This window comes from Aquarana catesbeiana, linkage group LG06 (genome assembly GCF_042186555.1).
Source record: "Aquarana catesbeiana isolate 2022-GZ linkage group LG06, ASM4218655v1, whole genome shotgun sequence".
Taxonomy (NCBI): Eukaryota; Metazoa; Chordata; class Amphibia; order Anura; family Ranidae; genus Aquarana; species Aquarana catesbeiana.
The window spans coordinates 212,843,695-212,864,890 of record NC_133329.1 but is presented as its reverse complement, the minus strand read 5'-3'; the positions used below and the strand labels follow the sequence as shown (position 1 = coordinate 212,864,890).

Sequence of the window (21,196 nt, the reverse complement as noted above, 5' to 3'; positions counted from 1 at the left end):
TTTAACTTTTTGGGCACAATTCCAACAGATATGTTTGGCGCAAAACCAACACTGCACATCACCAAAAGAACACCATACCCCCCACAGTGAAGCATGATGATGGTAACATGCTTTGGGGCAGTTTTTCTTCAGCTGGAACAGGGGGCCTTAGTCAAGATAGAGGGCATTATTAACAGTTCCAAATACCAGTCAATATTGGCACAAAACCTTCAGGCTTCTGCTAGAAAGCTGAACTTCATCTTTCAGCAGGACAACAACCCAAAGCATACATTCAAATCAACAAAGGAATGGCTTCGCCAGAAGATTAAAGTTTTGGAATGGCCCAGCCAGAGCCCAGACCTGAATCCCATTTAAAATCTGTGGGGTGATCTGAAGAGGGCTGTGCACAGGAGATGCCCTCGCAATTTGACAGATTTGGAGTGTTGTTGCAAAGAAGAGTGGGCAAATATTGCCAGGTCAATATGTACCATGATAGACTCATACCCAAAAAAGACTGAGTGCTGTAATAAAATCAAAAGGTGCTTTAAACAAAGTATTAGTTTAAGGGTGTACACACCATATGTAATTTTTACATCCCTCCACATAAAAGATTTCAGGTTGTTGTTCAACTGAGTTGTACAGATTATAGGTCACATTAAAAAGGTGAAAAAAAAAAAAAAAAAAAAGTGTGTAGACTTTGTATATCCACTGTAGGTGTGGCCCCCAGGTACTGGTATGCTGCGAGAGGAGGCAAAAATCATCGTAGAATAAAAAGGCACAGGAGTGCAGAGAAAGAGGATGAGAGAAATATCCCCACTGCCAGGTGATAAGAGGCCATCGCAATACAGAACTGATAACTAATGTGTATGCAGGATTTTTAAACTCAGATTGTTTACTGCTAGGTGAGCAAAGCCTTCTCTAGGGTTTTGCTGTCTTTGAAGACACATGAAGTAAAAAGTGTAAAAAATTTGTACTTTCATCAGCCAACAAAAGCAAATTTCTACATACATTAAATGTAAACACGACCATTAGATTTTTATTGAAGACAAAAATGGTTCAGAGATATATTTCTAGTTTTAGAACATTCATTGAAAACAAGTCCACAATACTAAAATATATATTTTAGTCCCTTGCAAAGATGCCAGTACGTATCAAGTGAAGAAGTGGTATGTAACGAAATATGGTGCCCAGATAAAAATATTGAATTAGATAAGCCCTTGGAAAATAACGAGCAATAGGGTTCATTGTAACTGAGGCAAAATTCAGTAGTAGTTCCTTATATGTGGTTTTACAAATCAGATATAAGGAATGACATTAAAGATATAGTTTCGACCAACAGAAAACGCCACTATATCCCTTTTATTTACCAGTAGCCACTTTATGCAGTAACCTATGATGTTAAACAATAGTAACAAAAAATAAGAAAATCCAAGGTATCTCAATTGCAGTTGATGTTGGTGAAACATTTAGGAATCAATGATATGTCCAGACCATGTCTCATGCTTTGTTCCTGGGGCTAAATTAGTAATTACAACTTCTACAGCTTGGCGTTTCTCATTTTTTGGTGGAATGGAGCAAATCTTGAATGTGACTTCATCTCCTTCTACAGGAACATATTCTCCTTCAATACTGTTGTGAGGAAAAAAAAAAAAAAACACAAACATACACATGAGAACAACCTAGATCTTTAGATTTGTTCAGCATCAGTGCAAAGAAAAGGTTTTTGGAATAGTTGAAAAGATGGTCTACCTAGTACAGGGATGAGAAACATAAAACTCATTTAAGGAACACATACAAGTTCCAGCAACCCTTACCACCCCCACAGTCAGCATATACTGGAACATGGGTTATTAGAGATAAATATTATATGTAATGTATTTTTTTTTATTAATGTAACCTGGTAAAAAATGTCAAAATTTATAAACTAGTAAAACTTTAGGGAAAAAAAAAAAAAAACCCTGACCTCAAACTATTAAGGCGTAACTTTATCATAAGGCCCTCACACTGGTTCACTTCAAAACTGCCAGTTAAAACATCTATGCATTAATGTAGCGTTTTTGCTGCACTTTTGCAGCAGTTGCGGTGCGGTTTTTAACCACTTCAGCCTCGGAAGGATTTACCCCCTTAATGACCAGAGTACTTTTTACAATTTGGCACTGCGTCACTTTAACTGCTAATTGCGCGGTCATGCAATGCTGTACCCACAAATAGAGCTTTCTTTTGATGGTATTTAATCACCTCTGCCGTTTTTATTTTTTGCGCTATGAAAGGAAAAAGACCGAAAATTTTGAAAAAAATGATAGTTTCTACTTTTTGTTATAAAGAAAAATCCAATAAACTCAATTTTAGTCATACATTTAGGCCAAAATGTATTCGGCCACATGTCTTTGGTAAAAAAAATGTCAATAAGTGTATATTTATTGGTTTGCGCAAAAGTTATAGCGCCTACAAACTAGGGTACATTTTCTGGAATTTACACAGCCTTTAATTTATGACTGCCTATGTCATTTCTTGAGGTGCTAAAATGGCAGGGCAGTACAAAACCCCCACAAATGACCCCATTTTGGAAAGTAGACACCCCAAGGAAATTGCTGAGAGGCATGTTGAGCCCATTGAATATTCATTTTTTTTGCCCCAAGTGATTGAATAATGACAAAAAAAAAAATTACAAAAAGTTGTCACTAAATGATATATTGCTCACACAGGCCATGGGCATATGTGGAATTGCACCCCAAAATACATTTAGCTGCTTCTCCTGAGTATGGGGATACCACATGTGTGGGACTTTTTAGGAGCCTAGCCGCTTACGGGGCCTCGAAAACCAATCACCGCCTTCAGGATTTCTAAGGGTGTAAATTTTTTATTTCACTCTTCACTGCCTATCACAGTTTCGGAGGCCATGGAATGCCCAGGTGGCAGCTATTTGCTGAGAAGCATGGTGAGTATTTTGCAGCTCTCATTTGTTTTTGAAAATGAAGACTGACAAGAAACTTTTTTTTTTTTTTTTTTTCTTTTTTCAATTTTCAAAACTTTGTGACAAAAAGTGAGGTCTGCAAAATACTCACTATACCTCTCAGCAAATAGCTTTGAGTGTCTACTTTCCAAAATGGGGTCATTTGGGGGGGTTTTGTGCCACCTGGGCATTCCATGGCCTCCGAAACTGTGATAGGCAGTGAAGAGTGAAATTAAAAATTTACTCCCTTAGAAAGCCTGAAGGCGGTTGCTTGGTTTTCGGGGTCCCGTACGAGGCTAGGCTCCAAAAAAAAGTCTCACATGTGGTATCCCCAATACTCAGAAGAAGCAACAAAATGTATTTTGGGGTGTAATTTCACATATTCCCATGGCATGTTTGAGCAATATATCATTTAGTGACAACTTTGTGCAAAAAAAAAAAAAATTATCTTTTTCCGGCAACTTGTGTCACAATATAAAATATTCCATGGACTCGACATGCCTCTCAGCAAATAGCTTGGGGTGTCTACTTTCCAAAATGGGGTCATTTGGGGGGGGATTTTGAACTGTCCTGGCATTTTATGCACCACATTTAGAAGCTTATGTCACATATCACCCACTCTTCTAACCACTTGAAGACAAAGCCCTTTCTGACACATTTTGTTTACATGAAAAAATTATTTTTTTTGCAAGAAAAATACTTTGAACCCCCAAACATTATATATTTTTTTAAAGCAAATGCTGTACAGATTAAAATGGTGGGTGTTTCATTTTTTTTTTCACACAGTATTTGCGCAGCGATTTTTCAAATGCATTTTTTGGGGAAAAAACACACTTTTTAAATTTTAATGCACTAAAACACACTATATTGCCCAAATGTTTGATGAAATAAAAAAGATGATCTTAGGCCGAGTACATGGATACCAAACATGACATGCTTTAAAATTAATACATTTTTAAAAGCCTTTAAAAGCCTTTACAGGTTACTACTTTAGATTTACAGAGGAGGTCTACTGCTAAAATTACTGCCCTCGATCTAACCTTCGCGGTGATACCTCACATGCATGGTGCAATTGCTGTTTACATGTGACGCCAGACCGACGTTTGCGTTCGCCTTAGCGCGAGAGCAGGGGGGGACAGGGGGTGCTTTTTTTTTTTGCTTTTTTTTATCTTATTTTTAAACTGTTCCTTTCATTTTTTTTTTTAAATCATTTTTATTGTTCTCAGGGAATGTAAATATCCCCTATGATAGCAATAGGTAGTGACAGGTACTCTTTTTTGAAAAAATTGGGGTCTATTAGACCCTAGATTTCTCCTCTGCCCTCAAAGCATCTGACCACACCAAGATCGGTGTGATAAAATGCTTTCCCAATTTCCTATTGGTGCTGTTTACATCTGGCGAAATCTAAGTCATAAAATGCTCGTAGCTTCCGGTTTCTTAGGCCATAGAGATGTTTGGAGCCACTCTGGTCTCTGATCAGCTCTATGGTCAGCTGAATCACCGGCTGCATTCTCAGGTTCCCTGTTGAGACAGGAGAGCCAGAGAAAAACACGGAAGACGGTGGGGGAGCATTCCCTCCCACTGCTTGTAAAAGCAGTCTAGAGGCCAATTAGCCACTAGGATTGCTTTTACATGAAAGCCGACCGCTGGCTGAAAAGAATGATACCAAGATGATACCTAAACCTGCAGGCATCATTCTGGTATAACCACTCAAAGTCGTGAATGGCGTACCTGAAGACAAAAAAATGGTTAACAATAAAAGCACAGTAAACGGTAAAGTATAAAAAATTGCATACCTGAAAAGCAAACATGATAAAACATAATAAAACATTGCAGAATAGAATACAGTAAAAAAGAGCAGAACAATAGAGAGAGAATAGAGAGAGAGAACAATAATACAACAACTATTTTTTTTTATTTTATATTTTTGTTTGTGTTTTTTTTTTTTTTTTTTTTTTTTTTTTACACTTTTTTTGTAACTAACTTTTATAACTGTAACCGGTTCCAGGTTTGGGTCTCAAAATGCGATGGCATCTTGGGAGACCCTGTGAAAGTGTGTCCTAGTCTGTGCAATGCTGTACCCTACGCCAATACTCAACTAGTGTATGGTAGCGTTCAAAACATTCACCAATGCAAAGACCAGTATTGTCAGGACAGGAGGGACAATAATAGCCGGTGTCACGCCTATATCCGCGCTTGCTGCAAACACAACATCTTTTTTGGGGGGGGGTTCGTTGGGTAGGGGTACTCGGGAGGACATAAAAATGCCTCTCATGCAGCCGACTGCATTTGGTTGGGGATGTGAATGGGGGAAGTACGGGCGCTGCAGAAGTGGTGGGTTCCCAATTAGGATTGGCGAATGCAGCAGGAAGGGCATTATGGGCACAACAGGCCTGTTTGTCTTCTTGGTGGCAGCGGGACACTACTTGTGCTTGCCACCTCACCAGCTTGAACGGTACTTATGGGACTCGCCACGTCACCAAGTGTTACTGCAGTGCTGGTTTGACTACGACCGGGGTGTACTAGGCCGCTGGTGCTTGCCAGTTCACCAAAACGCTACCAAAAAAAACTGTTAGTGATCGCAGGGATCAGGCCTGACTCTGCGAACGCTGCAGTTATGCGTTTAGTGTTTTGTAAGTGACAGTGATCGATTGATACTGCACATGGCTGGGCTGGGCCAGGCGGATGGGGCAAAACGTAGGTGCTAGCAGGTATCTGGGCTGATCCCGCTAACACTGCGTTTTTGGGAACCCTAAACTGCTGGGGACACTAGTATAGATCTGATCGGACCAGATATTGATCCGTTCAGATACTATACCACTAAGGGAGGCGTATGCTGCGTGCGTGGGTGTTAGCGGTACTGGCGCTAATCTGACGCTGCCTGGGGCTATGCATATCACCGCCGGGCGATCAGGGGGGCTAAACCTTTATTCGGTAATAAACGGCGGGTTCCCTGACACTATAAAAAATAAACAAACTAACCAGCGTCATCCGTAACAGTTATACAGTGATCACTGGTGAAAGGGTTAACTAGGGGGCAATCAAGGGGTTAACATAAATACTTAAATCAATTTCGCGCAATATTAAAAAATAAGACATGTGAGTGAATGTACAAGATGCGTACTAAAATGCGAGTGTGGGGGGACACAGGTAATAGTTGCTGCTGCTATTAATGCTAGGATCAATGATCTCTATTTTGCATTTGTAATGATCGCTGCTATTTACCAATATAGTGATGATTTTCAAATAACCGTGGATAATTACAATGAAATACTATAATAATATTAAAATACCGCCCTGTAATAAACGTGAATGAATGACATGAATAAAAAAGTAAATTACCGTGGATAAATAGCTCCTTGTGAATAAAAAACAGTGAAATCTTCTAAAATCATCAAAATGTGCAATCAATCATAAATAATATCATAGAGAAATACACATAAAAATGGTGACCATAAAAATGTGTAATAGTAGTCCACTTCGGTGCTGTAATAAAGTGCAGGTGATCAGATGAAAAGGTGCTTTAGAAAAAGTAGGCGAGTAATGGCATATAAATAGTCTGTAAGTAATTCTTCTATTTAATCTTGGTTTATATGATGTAATGAGTATGTATCCTTCTGCTGCTGGTGTCTCCTAGTGGTCTCACAGAACCCTCACCTTCAGTTTGTAGTATTCAGGCATTCAGTAGTATGTCTTTAAGGTGTGGGAGTGGTCTCTGGAAGCCTTTTCTTTCTTTGTTATTTTTTCTCCATCATTCCCTCTATGTATTTTTTTTTTTTTTTTTTTGGTCAGGCTCCAGGCCATCTGTGCATTGCAGTTGTATCTCCCCTATTGCTGAGTTTACCAGAGCGGAGCTACATAGAGGGAATGATGGTGAGGGTTCTGTGAGACCACACTAGGAGACACCAGCAGCAGAAGGATACATACTCATTACATCATATAAACCAAGATTAAATAGAAGCACTTTATTATAGCACCGAAGTGGACTATTACACATTTTTATGATCACCATTTTTATGTGTATTTCTCTATGATATTATTTATGATTGATTGGACATTTTGATTAATGATTTTAGAAGATTTCACTGTTTTTTATTCACAAGGAGCTATTTATCCACGGTAATTTACTTTATTCACGTCATTCATTCACGTTTATTACAGGGCGGTATTTTAATATTATTATAGTATTTAATTGTAATTATCCACGGTTATTTGAAAATCATCACAAATGCAAAATAGAGATCATTGATCCTAGCATTAATAGCAGCAGCAACTATTACCTGTGTCCCCCCACACTCGCATTTTAGTACGCATCTTGTACATTCACTCACACGTCTTATCATTTTTTAATATTGCGCGAAATGTTACCAAGTGTTGGTGTGAACACCCTCATTTTGCTGCAATATTATCACTTGTTTGTCAATCATCACCTATTCACATAATTGTTTAGCTACTCCACTATTTATTATCCACAAGCGCGAAGGACACTTTTTAATTTTAATCAAAGGGTTAAAACATTTATTCGGTAGTATATGGGGATCCCTGTCGCTATAAAACGTGGACGGTGAACCTAAATATTTACCTCCCTAACTAGCGTCACCAGCGACACTAATACAGCGATCAGAAAAATGATCGCTTATCGACACTGGCGACGGGAGGTGATCAAGGGGTTAAAACTTTATTAGGGGGGTACCCTAGACCTAAAGGGGGCCAACCTTAACTGCCCTAACACACTAACTGTCAAACTGACACCATGCAGCAGTAATCAGGAAAAAAAAAAAAAAACTGCTTGGTGTCAGTGTGACCGGGGGGGGGGGGTGGGGGTGGGGGTGTTGTGTGCCTGGCATGTTCTACTGGGATGTGTTGCGTTTTACACTCACATTTCAGTCTTCTCTCCTCGGTGCCGGAACGGAAAATACCGAGCCGACGAGAGATGACGTCACATCCCCTGCCTCTGTGTACTATACAGAGGCAGGGGAAGATTCTGATTGGCTGGGAGCGATCGCGAGGGGGGGGGGGGGGGCGGCGAATGGATGGCCTCCCCCTCATCACTGAACGCTCCCAGACCAAAGCCGACCGCCTCTGGCACCGGGGGGGTCCGATCGGACCCCCCGCCCGCCGGATGGCAATCGCGTACCAGGTACGTGATTTTGCCTGCCCGTGCCATTCTGCCGACGTATATCGTCGTTAGGCGGTCGGCAAGTGGTTAAAAAGGACGTGACTGAAAAACTGCACCAAAAATGCTTAGCTGGGGCATTTGAGGCGGTTCAAATTCATTTCAATAGGGAGGAGCTTTTTGGTGCATTTTTTTGCTCCCCAAACATGCTCCAAAGATGCTGCAAGCAGGATTTTTTTTTCACAACAGAAGCACAGCTCTAGTGTGAACACATTCATTGATTTTAAAGGGAAGCATTTTTCTTGAGCTTTTCAGGCAAAAGTGCTTGAAAAACTCCTCAGTGTGAAAGGGCCCTAAATGATATTGAGGCTGCAATAAATAGTTTTATCTCTGTTTGCTGATGATACAAGGCTAAGCAGGGCGATACTGTAACTTCACAGCAGGATGTAGGAACTTTATAAAAAGACCTCAATATAGAAGAGGGGTGAGCGGCTAAATGGCAGGTGAGGTTCAATGTAAAATAATGTGAAATTTTTATTAAGAGAGTTTTCTCTTGGTGGCATCCAATTCACAAAAAAAAAAAAAAAAAAAAAAAAACACCCCACACACAACACACGTTTTTAATTTCCCTTATAAAAAATTTAGAAAAAAAAAGTAAATTTTTCTCCTTCACTGATGTGCTCGGATGAGGAGGCGTGGTTCTAGGATGATGTCCTTGGATGGCCCCCCATAAAAAGGAGAGAGCCACGCTGTAACAGTCTTTTGGCTATAGTCTTCCTCTGGGTGACCCTGAATTTGATCGGCTCTACAAAATTCGGCCCCTCGTAAACCACTTCAACCAACGCTTTGCAGCCGTGTTTACTCCCCATCAAGTTGTCTGCGTTGACGAATCCTGATTAAGTTTTCTGGCCGCTTGTCATTCAAACAGTATCTTCCCAGCAAGCATGAAAGATATGGGGTCAAGATGTAAAAAGCTCTGTGACAGGGCCACAGGCTATACATATAGTTTTATAGTTTACCAGGGAAGAGATAGTTACGTAGAGCCGGAGAACTGCCCAGACTACATAGGGAGCGCTGGCAAGATTGTGTGCGACTTGGTGTCACCCTTATTCGGAAAGGGGTACCACTTGTATGTGGACAATTACTACACAAGCGTGCCACTTTTTAGTCACTTGTTTGATCAAATTGGCACATGTGGCACCATGCGATCTAATCACCGGGGCTTACCTCAGCGGCTTGTAGATTCCTGTCTTAGGCTGGGGGAGAGAGCCTGCTTGAGATGTAATTTGGTCGCTGTGAAGTGGAGGGATAATAAGAATGTTTTCGTTCTGTCCTCCCCTCATAGCTAGGACGACTTTTCCTAGCTATGACTAAGCACCGTGCCTGGTGTGAAACGAGTCAGCGGCTGTACAGTTTGTACCCATTTGTGATGCTTTGATATCCATTTTTATTTAATAAAATGTGAATTTTTTGGAGTGCGGCTATCCAACGATTTATTTTTCCTCCGTTTGGTTTTGTGGGGAAACCCTACTGTGTCCACGAATATAAACTTAATATGGGAAAGGTGGACCTCAACGACTAGTTGTTGGTGCCGTACCCAATTGCCAGTAAGGCCAGACGCTGGTACAAAAAGTGTCTGTATACTTCAGACATCTTTCAATTGGCTCTGTAGAATGCTTTCGTGCTATACAAAGCTTCAGGATGAACTGGATCCTTCCTTAAATTCTAGGAAGAGATCATCACAGCCCTTCTGTTTGCAGACAGTGATGTGGCCCAACTTCCCAAACCAAATGCAGTAAGCTGGCTGCACGAGAGGCATTTTCCGTATGTCCTCCGATACCCCTACCCAAAGAAACCCCCAAAGAGGTCGTGTCTGTAGAAAGCGCGGATATAGGCGTGACACACACTTTCAGGGCCGGTCCCAGGCGGGTGCACGGGGTGCAGTGCACCCAGGCGCCAGAGAAGTGGGGGCGCTGAAGCGCCAGAGTGCTCCCCTCCCTCCTCCTTCTCCCCTCCGTGCTTCTGGACACTTCTAGATCCAGGGCCGGTCCCAGGCGGGTGCACGGGGTGCAGTGCACCCAGGCGCCAGAGAAGTGGGGGCGCTGAAGCGCCAGAGTGCTCCCCTCCCTCCTCCTTCTCCCCTCCGTGCTTCTGGACACTTCTAGATCTACTTATGGATAGCTCTGTCCGCAGGTCACCGCAGCGGAGCGGCCACTGTGCTTTTCACTGCTAGAGCCCGTCCCCCCTCCCTCCTCCTCCTGTCAGAGGAGAGCAGCCGCCGGAGATCGGAGCGGCTGGTCTCTGTGTTGAGAGAGACCAGCCGCACAGTGACTTCGCTGGGGGGAGGAGGGGGGGCGGCCCTGCCTGCAGCCTGACACAGGTTCTCTCCTCTGTCTCTCACTCCCGCCTAAGCTGCTGCCTGTCTCGATCTGTTCTTCACCCGGGCGGCGCGGCTTCACACTGTCCTCTCTAGCTGCCGCACGGGTGTTATGTGTCTGTACTGATAGAGGGAGGTTTGTCCCTGGGGCGGTCTGTACTAATGGGGGTTGTCCTGGGGGGTCTGTACTAATGGGGGGGTTGTCCTGGGGGTCTGTACTAATGGGGGGGGTTGTCCTGGGGGTCTGTACTAATGGGGGGTTGTCCCGGGGGTCTGTACTAATGGGGGGGCTGTCCTGGGGGGTCTGTACTAATGGGGGGGTTTGTCCTGGGGGTCTGTACTAATGGGGGGGTTGTCCTGGGGGGTCTGTACTAATGGGGGGTTGTCCTGGGGGGTCTGTACTAATGGGGGGGCTGTCCTGGGGGGTCTGTACTAATGGGGGGGCTGTCCTGGGGGATCTGTACTAATGGGGGGGCTGTCCTGGGGGATCTGTACTAATGGGGGGGCTGTCCTGGGGGATCTGTACTAATGGGGGGTTGTCCTGGGGGTCTGTACTAATGGGGGGGCTGTCCTGGGGGGTCTGTACTAATGGGGGGGCTGTCCTAGGGGATCTGTACTAATGGGGGGGTTGTCCTGGGGGGTCTGTACTAATGGAGGGTTGTCCTGGGGGGTCTGTACTAATGGGGGGGTTGTCCTGGGGGGTCTGTACTAATGGGGGGGTTGTCCTGGGGGGTCTGTACTAATAGGGGGGTTGTCCTGGGGGATCTGTACTAATGGGGGGTTGTTCTGGGGGGTCTGTACTAATGGGGGGGTTGTCCTGGGGGGTCTGTACTAATGGAGGGGGAGTTGTCTTGGGGGGTCTGTACTAATGAAGGGGGGTTGACCTGGGGGGTCTGTACTAATGAAGGAGGGGATTTGTCCTGGGGGGTCTGTACTAATGGAGGGATTTGTCCTGGGGGTCTGTACTAATGGAGGGGGGTGTTTGTCCTGGGGGTCTGTACTAATGGAGGGGGGTGTTTGTCCTGGGGGTCTGTACTAATGGAGGGGGGTTGTCCTGGGGGGGTCTGTACTAATGGAGGGGGGTTGTTCTGGGGGAGTCTGTACTAATGGAGGGGGGTGTTTGTCCGGGAGGGTCTGTACTAATGGAGGGGGGTGTTTGTCCGGGAGGGTCTGTACTAATGGAGGGGGGATGTCCTGGGGGGGGTTGTACTAATGGAGGGGGGTTTGTCCTGGTGGGGGGTCTGTACTATTGGAGGGGGGTTTGTCCTGGTGGGAGGTCTGTACTAATGAAGGGGGGATTTGTCCTGTGGGAGTCTGTACTAGTGGAGGGGGGGTTTTCCTGGGGGGGTCTGTAGTAATGGTGGGGGTTTGTCCTGGGGGGGTCTGTACTAATGGAGGGGGGGTTTGTCCTGGGGGGGTCTGTACTAATGAAGGGGGGGATTTGTCCTGTGGGGGTCTGTACTAGTGGAGGGGGGGTTCTCCTGGGGGGTCTGTACTAATGGAGGGGGTTTGTCCTGGGGGTCTGTACTAATAGAGGGGGGTTTGTCCTGGGGGTCTGTACTAATAGAGGGGGGTTGTCCTGGGGGGTCTGTACTAATGAAGGGGGGCTTTGTCCTGGGGGGGATCTGTACTAATGGAGGGGGGGTTGTCCTGGTGGGGGTCTACTAATGGAGAGGGGGTGGTTTGTCCTGGGGGGGTCTATACTGATGAAGGGGGTCTGTACTGAGAGTGCAGACCCCCCACTAAGTATAAACCCCTCTGACGAAGGGGGGTCTATACTTAGTGGAGGGGGAGTCTGTACTGAGGGGCGACTAAAGTTGGTGGAAGGAGGGTGACACCATGTTATACCGCACCTGGTGACACCAACCCTTGTGACGTCACTGCAGCTGCGGGCTCTCCTTTCGCCCCTTCCCCTCCCTCTCCCTCTCCTCCACACGTGCACTGCTATACTAGTGAGCGGCGCTGGCCAGCACAGCCTCCCACTATGTTTCTTCCCCCGCCTTTATATCAGCCAGGGAAAAATAGAATAGAAAAAGGAGAAGAGGATTGTGGGACATGTAATCCCGAGGACTGGCAGCCCCACTGTAACACGGAAACTGCAGCCCACACAGCAGGCTCAGCTGAATGGGAGAGAGAGAGAGAGATACAGGAGCCTGGGAAAGCTTTCAGGGAAGTACACCCAGGACTCCAGAGGAAGAGGGCAGTGCTGAGGGAACACCATCAGAGAGGAAACCCCACTGCCCTGCGCCACCAGAGGGAAAGACACACAGCCTGGTGCCATCCCTGGCAGAGAAAGGAATGCAGTCATTGCCAGAATACAGATCTGGGTTCTACCCAGCGGAGTCACCATGGGCAATTCAGAGTGAGCTGACTCCTGATCAGAGGAACCATCGCTGGGTCAGGTGAGAGGGCCGATCAGCCATTATCTACTAACGTCCATAGGAACTGCAGTCTCTGACCTTCTCTTGTATCATGTCTGCAGTCTCTGATCATCTCCTGTACTATGTCTGCAGTCTCTGATCATCTCCTGTACTATGTCTGCAGTCTCTGATCATCTCCTGTACTATGTCTGCAGTCTCTGATCATCTCCTGTACTATGTCTGCAGTCTCTGATCATCTCCTGTACTATGTCTGCAGTCTCTGATCATCTCCTGTACTATGTCTGCAGTCTCTGATCATCTCCTGTACTATGTCTGCAGTCTCTGATCATCTCCTGTACTATGTCTGCAGTCTCTGATCATCTCCTGTACTATGTCTGCAGTCTCTGATCATCTCCTGTACTATGTCTGCAGTCTCTGATCATCTCCTGTACTATGTCTGCAGTCTCTGATCATCTCCTGTACTATGTCTGCAGTCTCTGATCATCTCCTGTACTATGTCTGCAGTCTCTGATCATCTCCTGTACTATGTCTGCAGTCTCTGATCATCTCCTGTACTATGTCTGCAGTCTCTGATCATCTCCTGTACTATGTCTGCAGTCTCTGATCATCTCCTGTACTATGTCTGCAGTCTCTGATCATCTCCTGTACTATGTCTGCAGTCTCTGATCATCTCCTGTACTATGTCTGCAGTCTCTGATCATCTCCTGTACTATGTCTGCAGTCTCTGATCATCTCCTGTACTATGTCTGCAGTCTCTGATCATCTCCTGTACTATGTCTGCAGTCTCTGATCATCTCCTGTACTATGTCTGCAGTCTCTGATCATCTCCTGTACTATGTCTGCAGTCTCTGATCATCTCCTGTACTATGTCTGCAGTCTCTGATCATCTCCTGTACTATGTCTGCAGTCTCTGATCATCTCCTGTACTATGTCTGCAGTCTCTGATCATCTCCTGTACTATGTCTGCAGTCTCTGATCATCTCCTGTACTATGTCTGCAGTCTCTGATCATCTCCTGTACTATGTCTGCAGTCTCTGATCATCTCCTGTACTATGTCTGCAGTCTCTGATCATCTCCTGTACTATGTCTGCAGTCTCTGATCATCTCCTGTACTATGTCTGCAGTCTCTGATCATCTCCTGTACTATGTCTGCAGTCTCTGATCATCTCCTGTACTATGTCTGCAGTCTCTGACCATCTCCTGTACTATGTCTGCAGTCTCTGACCATCTCTTGTATCATGTCTGCAGTCTTTGACCGTATCCTGTATTATGTCTGGGGACTCTTTCTAACAGAAGCCCTCTCTGTGTGCATCAGAGAGACTCCCCTCCAGGTCTCAGTGTTCTCTCTTCCTGTATTTTCTTTATTGTTAAGAGATCATGGGAGGATTTCAGGGTAACGAAGACTTCTTAGAGGAGCAGCTCTGTATTTGAGTCGTTGCCATAGAATCGTTTGTAAAGGGGAGGAGTTGGTAAGATGACCACGCCCATGTGGGGGCGCCAGAAATATTTCTGCACCCAGGCGCCGGTGACCCTAGGATCGGCCCTGCCCACTTTTATTGTCCCTTCTGTCCTGACCAACCTGGTCTTTGCATTGGTGACTGTTTCGAACACTACCACTCACACTAGTTGAGTATTAGCGTAGGGTACAGTACCACAGAGTCCTAAGCACACGTACACACGGTCTCGAAAGATGTGATGGCCATCACATTTTGAGAGACCCTAATCTGCAATGTTCAGTTTTATATTTTTTCACTTTTGTAAAAAAAAAACTAAAATTAAAAAAAAGCCAAAAATAGTTGGTTTTATTTTTCTTACCTCTATTGTTCTCCCTCATGTTCGCTCTCTGTCCGCTCACTATTGTTCTATATCGTTCTCTCTCCGTTTTATTTTTACTATGTTTTATTGCATTTGCTTTGCAGGTATGGTATTTTATACTCTAATGCTTGTTTTATTGTTATCCATCATTTGCTTAGCAGGTACGCCATTCAGCTGCAGCACGGGTTTATTTATTCTGACAGCGTTTACTCCCTCGATACATAAAGCCATGACTCCAGCGCTGAAGGATGCGATTCCGCCACCACAGTTAAAAGAAAGTGGTGCATGTATCCCCATCATTAGAAGTGGGTGATCGAAAGGCGGTATTCTAATGGTGGGCATACCCACCGATCAAGCTCTTTTTTTCATTAAGCCCACAGGCTGCATGAAAAAGAGAACATTACAATATATGCCCAACAAGAACCAGCAATGTACTGGTATGTTGCTGGACTTTGAGTGGTTATACCAGAATGATCATCTTGGTATTCTTTTCAGCCAGCGGTCGGCTTTCATGTAAAAGCAATCCTAGCGGCTAAACAGCCTCTAGACTGCTTTTAGTCACTAAATGATATATTGTATATTGATAAATTGTTCAAACACGGCATGGTTATATGTGGCATTACACCCCAAAATACATTCTTCTGCTTCTCCTTAGTATGGGGATACCACGTGTGAGAATTTTTGGGAGCCTAACCGCGTACAGGACCCCAAAATCCAATCACCACCTTCGGGCTTTCTAAAAGGCAAAAAAAAAAAATAGGATTTTTAAAACAGCTTACCTGTAAAATCCTTTTCTTGGAGTACATCATAGGACACAGAGCCTTAAGTATTTACTTAGTGGGTTATAGCTACCTTCAGTTGCCGACACTGGCACACCCAATACAGGAAGTTGACTCCCCTATATGTCCTATAATGTACTCCAAGAAAAGGATTTTACGGGTAAGCCGTTTTAAAAATCCTATTTTCTTTATCATACATCATAGGACACAGTCTTAAGTATTTACCTAGTGGGACGTCCCATAGCAATGCTACTTGAGGGGAGGGAGACACAACCCGTAGGGCACCCCCAGACCTTGAGGACTTATACTGCTGCCTTCAGCACACTGCGCCCGAAGGCGATATCCTCATTCCTTCTTACATCCACTTGGTAATATTTTGTGAATGTATGGACCGAAGACCAAGTTGCAGCCTTGCAGATCTGAGCAAAGGAGGCCTGGTGACGCACTGCCCAAGAGGCACTAACTGCTCTGGTAGAGTGCGCCTTAACTTGAATAGGGGGAATCTTACCCCTTAAATCATAAGTTTGAATTATAACTTGCCGAATCCACTTAGCAACAGTGGATTTCAACGCTACCTCTCCTTTTTTAGGACCCTCTGGCAGAATAAATAAGACATCAGCCTTACGAATCTGAGCAGTTTTCTTTAAATAGATTTTCACTGCTCTCACTACAATCAAGACAATGTAATGACTTTTCTTCCCTGGAACATGGTTTTGGGAAAAAACGATGGCAGGACAGTACGAGATGAAAGCCTGAAACAACTTTTGGCAAAAAGCCTGGACGAGGGCGTAACACCACTCTGTCCTCATGAATAATCAAATATGGCTCTTTACAAGAAAGAGCAGCCAATTCTGAAACCCTCCTTGCTGAGGATATAGCAACCAAAAATATCAGCTTCCTAGTCAGAAGGACTAAGGGAACATGCTGTAATGGTTCAAATGGCGTTTTTTGTAACACTGGAAAAACTAAATTCAAGTCCCAAGGGGTTAAAGGTGATTTAACTGGCAGATTAATCCGCATCACCCCTTGCATAAAACCCCGGAAAGCTGCGACTTGGCCCTTAATAGTACTTAGGGCCAACTTCATCTCTATGCCCAATTGTAGAAAAGCAAAGATTCTGCCTATAATATATCTCTGAGGGTGCCAACCCTTGGATTCACAACAGGAAACATAAGCTTTCCAAACTCTATAATATACAGCTCTGGAAACTGGTTTCCTTGCATTGATTAAAGTTGAGATAACAGACCTGGAAAGCCCACTCTTCTTCAGAATGTGGGTTTCAATAGCCAAGCCATTAAATTTAGCGCTCGTAAAGTAGGATGGAATATCGGCCCCTGCGATAGCAGGTCTGGCCTTAGTGGGAGAGGCCAAGGAGCCTTCACTGCTATCTTTACGATCTCTGCGTACCATGACCTTCTGGGCCATGCTGGTGCTACCAGAATTACCGGCTTTCTTTCCAGCTTGATCCTGCAAAGAAGTCGAGGAAGCAACTGAAATTGGGGGAACTGGTTTTAAGGAAGACTTCTCTAGGTTGAGGATCCAACCGAGACTTTCCAGGTAACTGGTTGTAATGCGTACGCTTTGCCTTAAGCGAGTCACTGACTGGTCTATTAACAATAGTCTATGTACGCCAACCCCGTTCTGCCCTGTGCCCTCAACCTGGCTAGAGGTGGGGCCAGTATTTCTGTGAATACTCGTGGTGCTGTGGCTAACCCGAAGGGTAAGGCCGCGAACTGAAAGTGCTGTTCCACTTCAAAAATCGCAGAAACCTTTGGTGAGCGGGAAATATAGGGACATGCAGATATGCGTCCCTGATGTCGATGGATGCCAGAAGTTCTCTGCCTTGTAGGATGGAGACCACTGACCTGATCGACTCCATTCAAAATGAGCGAACGTTTAGTAACCGATTTCGATTTTTTAGATCCAGAATGGGCCCGACATCTCCATTTGGTTTTGGTACCGTAAACAGGTTTGAATAGAAACCTAAACCTTGTTCTTCTGTGGGGATCTGTACGATTACCCCTTGAGTCAATCGGTCTAATGCTTGAAACAGGGATTGTCTTTTCCCTGGATCCTTCGGAACGTTTGATCTCAGAAAGTGAGATGGTGGAAACTCCCGAAACTGTAGTTTGTATCCTACAGTCACTGTGGAGAGAGCCCATCTGTCCTGAGTTTCCCTCTGCCAGACTTCTGCGAAATGCAGAAGTCTTCCACCCACCTTGGTGAGGGGAGACGCCTCTTCATGAAGAGGTCTTAGTATTCTGCTTTGTAGTCTTGCGGCTCCAGGTCTTCCTTTGAGCCTGGGCCTGACCCTGCGATTTTCCTCTGGAATCTGACGATGGAAGCCATCGCCACTGCTTAGAGGCGGATGTGCTTGGTGCAGGAGAGAGAGTCTGTTTAAATGAAGGATGTTTATAGTTTTTGACTGGCAAGAGAGTACTTTTTCCACTGGAAATTGTCTGGATATATTTATCCAAATCATCGCCAAATTGTCCCTCCCCATGAAATGGCAAACTAGACAGTAGGCTTTTGCAGGGTGCTTTGGCAGACCAATCCTTTAGCCAAAGGGTCCTACGCATGTGTACTAGCACAAGTGCAAGGTGGGACGCCTGGTGAATAGAATCCTTTATAGCATCTATGGCAAAACATAATGCTTTTGATAAATCGGCCAACTCACTAAACTGTTGTGCAGGGAGCTCGGTAAGGGCCTCTGAACTGGTATTTTAAGGCCTGACAGATACCTATAGCTGTAATTGCAGGCTGAGCAACAGTACCTGCTAAAGAAAAAAGGGATTTTAACAGGAATTCCAACTTTTTATCTGTTGGATCCTTTAGCATTTGTGCATTGGCCACTGGATAAGTCAAACTTTTATTCACACTGGAAATCGCATCTACTGCTGGAACTTTCCATTTTTTGGTAAAATTTTTCCTCCATAGGATAGAGGACTGAGAATCTCTTTGGAGGGATAAAATGCTTATCCGGATGATCCCATTGGGTATAAACAAGTTTCTCTAGTAATGTGTGGACTGGAAACGCATGCACTGGTTGTGAAGGTTTCAAGGAACCCAAAGAAGAAACCAGACTTTCAGCTGACTCTGTTAGGGATAGCATGAAAGTGGAGCGAAACGGGGGGGGGGGGGGCATGGCCGGCAGCTGAGGAGATGGCAGCCTAAGGAGAGAGCTCTGTGAGAATCCAGAGCAATCCAGCAACAAGGAGCAACACAGAAAGGCAGCGAGAGGTGATATAGATAGCCCAGGCACTCAGCTATCATCTGATATCAATATGTTCAAAAGAAAGCCAGAGCGGGGCCCCAGAAAGCTGACTGACTTTTTCGGCCTAGCCAAGGATCACCAACCTCAAGATGCCTACACCTCGGGGCGGCAGTGGAAGCTCCAGGAACGAACGCCAGCATCTGGCATCCTCTCCAGGAACAAGCAGCAGATCCTCGCCGAGCGGAACCCCTGTGTATAGCCCACAGAAGGCATCACAAAAAAGGTCAGTGGAACATACATATCCAGGTGAGCTGGGGGGACATGACACTTCACAGGACAGTACAAAAGAGTTCATAGAACAAATGCATGACTTCCCCACCCTGGATCAGCCACTAACAGATACCATGATGAAAGATATGCTGATTACATTAAGGGGCTCACTGCACAGGGACCTAATGGAATGCACAACTCAATTGAAAGCTGAAGTTGCTGCTATTGGTGACAGTCTCTCATGCAGAGGACAAAATTAGGGAATTTGCCACAGCCCATAATGAGCTGGTTGATGCCTATAATGGAGCGGAGGATGAAATACTAGCGATTGAAAACAAAATGGCGAGCTTAAAAGACCGCTCGAGGAGGAATAATGTAAAGCTGAGAGGGGTGACTGAATTTATAGCACCAGCAGATCTCACGAAATATGTTCAGAAATGTATCTCTACATTGCTTCCAGATACAACGGGGTGAGTGATTGTAGATCGTGCACACCGTCTGCCTAAACCCAAGCATTTGCCCGACAAGGTACCACGAGACGTCATTGCACGTATTCATATCTTTCATGTGAAAGAGGACCTGATGAGATACACCAGGAAGAACTCCCCCCTACCTGATCCCTATGCGGACATTTCTGTGTATTCTGACATCTCACAACATACTATGCTGGCTAGGAAGAACCTCACCACGCTGACAAAGCTTTTTCAAAACCAGAAAATACCCTATACATGGGGGTTTCCAACCAAAATCCTCATAACAAGGGAAAAACAAAACCTACGCCATCACCAATCCGGAAAACGACCAAAAACTAGCCAAGCAGTGGCAGCTCATTCCAGAAGGAGAAGCCCCCTCTACTTTACCTACTCATAAAATCTCCACTGGATGGCAAAAGGTTATACCTGGGTGAAAACAATGAGGACCAGCACTTGCAATTTGCAACACCTCACATCTTTCTGAAACTTATCCTGAATAAAATTCTGGATCTCAGGGAGCAAAGACCCCCACCGCGTTGAAGCGAATGTTTTCGCACATTGTGAACTGTCACTTTTTTTTATATGTTTTTCTGTCCTTTTTTCGTTATTTTCTTCTGTTTTACATGTACCTACAAGCTACGATGAACCTCTGCATTGGAGTTCACCAGTGACTTCAGATCAACCAGAATTACATAGAGGTTTCAACTTCCAGCAATTCATTTCTTATCCTCTGCTGCCATCTACAGGTAACAGTAGAAATCTGCACTATACCATTAATTGTATGGATCAACGCACAATAATAACTCCACAAAATATGATCATTAAAGTGTATTCGCTTAATGCGCATGGCCTGAACAGCCCATTTAAAAGAAAGACCATGTGGCAAGAGGCAAAAAAACTTAAAGGGGACATTCTTTGCATACAGGAGACTCATTTCTCTCGCAGTTCCTATGCTTTCCTCTTACCTTTTCCTCGCTGCAGGATACTGCTGTAAACATAGTGGTGGAGGTGGGGAAAAAGACTGCTCTAAAATTAGAACACAAGCTGCTAACACTCAAACATACAAAGTTCAAAGTGAATATAATAATAGTGTAGCGCTACTAAAAAGTGAAAATAAATCACAAAAAAAATGGAAAATAAATAACACCTCTAAAAACAAACCAAAAAAACAATATAAATTGGCTATGCTGAATATAACCCAGTGGGGGTGCGAGAAAGAATGTCCACAGAAAATCTTAAATGGTATATTCCTCTGGTGAGAGTAATCCCAATCCTTGACTACAGACAAGCTTTACACTGATTATCTCACGATTGGGATTACTCTCACCAGAGGAATATACCATTTAAGATTTTCTGTGGACATTCTTTCTCGCACCCCCACTGGGTTATATTCAGCATAGTCAATTTATATTGTTTTTTTGGTTTCTTTTTAGGAGGCGTTATTTATTTTCCATTTTTTGTGATTTATTTTCACTTTTTAGTAGCGCTACGCTATTATTATATTATTTACTGCTTTAGACAGACAAATCCAAACTTCACCCATCACAGCGGGCAGCGTGTTTAAACCTTCAAAGACTGGGGCCCTTCAAAGACTGGGGTTTCACTCCTCTGGACCATGTATAGCACCCCTCAGGGCAGCTTTAGGTAATGTAGCAAGACCAAAAAGAGTCCTGGTTCCTAGGGTGCAGCCATCAAAGAGGAGCGTTAGGGCCCTTTCACACTGGGGCGGTTTGCAGGCGCTATTGCGCTAATAGCGCCTGTAAACCGACCCGAAAGTGCCGCTGCTTTGTCTCCAGTGTGAAAGCCCCGAGGGCTTTCACACTGGAGCGGTGCGTTAGC

General features: G+C 44.6%; 1 protein-coding gene across 2 annotated transcripts in view; it reads right to left on the bottom strand.

Moving 5' to 3' along the window:
- Window positions 1-988: 988 nt before the first annotated feature.
- CARHSP1 (calcium regulated heat stable protein 1) overlaps window positions 989-21,196 on the bottom strand; it is a 139,181-nt gene continuing 118,973 nt past the window's right edge. For both annotated transcript variants that reach the window (XM_073632983.1, XM_073632984.1), the window contains exon 4: window positions 989-1,608. In XM_073632983.1, coding sequence (XP_073489084.1) covers window positions 1,446-1,608 — 163 coding nt within the window. In that variant the 3' untranslated portion in view covers window positions 989-1,445. The remainder of the gene's footprint in view (window positions 1,609-21,196) is intronic.